Below are 1,675 nucleotides of genomic sequence, written 5' to 3' on the forward strand. Positions count from 1 at the left end.
TGGAGTTCGTCCACAATGGGCCTTGCTCGCTCGTACTGAAACAGTCTTGCAGGACGGAGTATTTTTTCCTCCCCCTTTCGCTGTGCTTCGACCCCCAGAAACACTGCCTGAAAATGAAGTTTACTTTGTTGATTTGCATTATTCTCCCTTCTCCACACTCGACTCTTGCCTGTGGAGCCATATATTAAGCAATTACGAGAGTCACATCTCTGGAGAATGGGAGCTGGTGGTGCATATATACGTATATAAATATATATTTATATGTATGTATATGTATGCATGCATATGTATACATAGATATAGATATATGTATTCTTTTTTGCTACGGTAAAAGGAGAAAATAAACATTACACATATTTAAGAAGACTTGTTTATAACAAAAGTTCACATATACACATAAAGCAAAGGCTATAACACAGGAACATATTGTAGACCGGTCACTGGTTGACTTAACGCTCACTGTGGAAAATGCAAGTCATTTTCAAAATTAAGGTAGGAAAGAAAAAAAGAATGAATTTGTTTATGTAAACTTCGATTTTCTTGCAGTGCAAATTCGTACGGTTAAATACTGTCTACATCAAAAGGGATAGCTTTTCTCTTCTTTTTTTTCTTTTTTCTTTTTTTAATATATTTCTACAGGGGATCCACAGAAAATAAACACAGCAGCATGTGCCAACACTGAGCGACATTCCACAATGTGACCTGCCTTTGTGTGGAGGGGGGCTGCAGGGGCCCCCCGAGGCGGCCGCTCCCGCCCGCCCCCTCCCCAGCCGCGCAGCGCGTAATTTTCCGCCAGGAACGGAGTTTCCGCGCACTGCTTGGCCCTGCGCCTGCCCCCGTGTGCGTGCCCCTGCCCTGCCGGGTGTCTGCCTGCGTGTGCGCGATACTCACTCCACTCCATTGCACGGGCACTCGCCTGGAAAGGTCAAAATACAGCATTACACCTGCTACCGTCTAAGGGACAGTCCGGTGCGGATGCTTTGTCTGTCTGCTTTGATTCGCGCTCTCTCGCTCTCTCTCTCGCTCGCTCGCTCTCTTTTTGTTTTTGTGTGTTTTTTTTAAGACAGGAGAATTAAAAAAAAAAAGAGAAAAAAAAAGAAGGATAATCAAAAGTTGGGGGGAGGAGGAGGAGGAGGAGGAGGAGGAGGAGGAGGAGGAGGGCCGGGCGCCGCCCGCCGCGAGTTCACTGCACGGGGGTCTGCACCCCGTGGTGCGGCGGCGTGTCCCTGCTGGCCCCGTACACGTCCTCGGCGCCCGGCAGCGTCCCCCCCGGGGGGGTCATGCGCTTCTCTTTCTGTCTCCTGTTACAAAACCACACTCTCACCACCTCCTTCTCCAGCTGTAGGCTGTCCGCGAGCGAGGTGATCTCCTGGGCGGAGGGCTTGGGGCACTTGAGGAAGTGGCTCTCCAGCGCGCCCTTGACGCTCACCTCGATGGAGGTGCGCTTTTTCCGCTTGCGGCCCTGCGCCGCGATCTTGTCTATGCTGGTGGGGCTGCCCGAGGAGGAGTCCGCCTCCTCCAACCACTTGTTCAACAAAGGCTTCAGCTTGCACATGTTCTTGAAGCTGAGCTGCAGGGCCTCGAAGCGGCAGATGGTGGTCTGCGAGAAGACGTTGCCGTAGAGGGTGCCCAGCGCCAGCCCCACGTCCGCTTGGGTAAATCCCAGTTTGATGCG

At 51.3% G+C, this 1,675-nt stretch overlaps 1 protein-coding gene across 1 annotated transcript; it reads right to left on the reverse strand.

Moving 5' to 3' along the window:
• Positions 1-1,100: 1,100 nt before the first annotated feature.
• Positions 1,101-1,675, reverse strand: POU3F2 (POU class 3 homeobox 2; the record flags this gene model as incomplete). Its single annotated transcript, XM_026059274.1, has 1 exon — positions 1,101-1,675. A coding segment is annotated over one exon (492 nt), but the record flags the coding sequence as incomplete, so codon positions are not given.

The sequence above is a fragment of the Apteryx rowi genome, unplaced genomic scaffold (genome assembly GCF_003343035.1).
Source record: "Apteryx rowi isolate R43461 unplaced genomic scaffold, aptRow1 scaffold_155, whole genome shotgun sequence".
Lineage (NCBI taxonomy): Eukaryota > Metazoa > Chordata > Aves > Apterygiformes > Apterygidae > Apteryx > Apteryx rowi.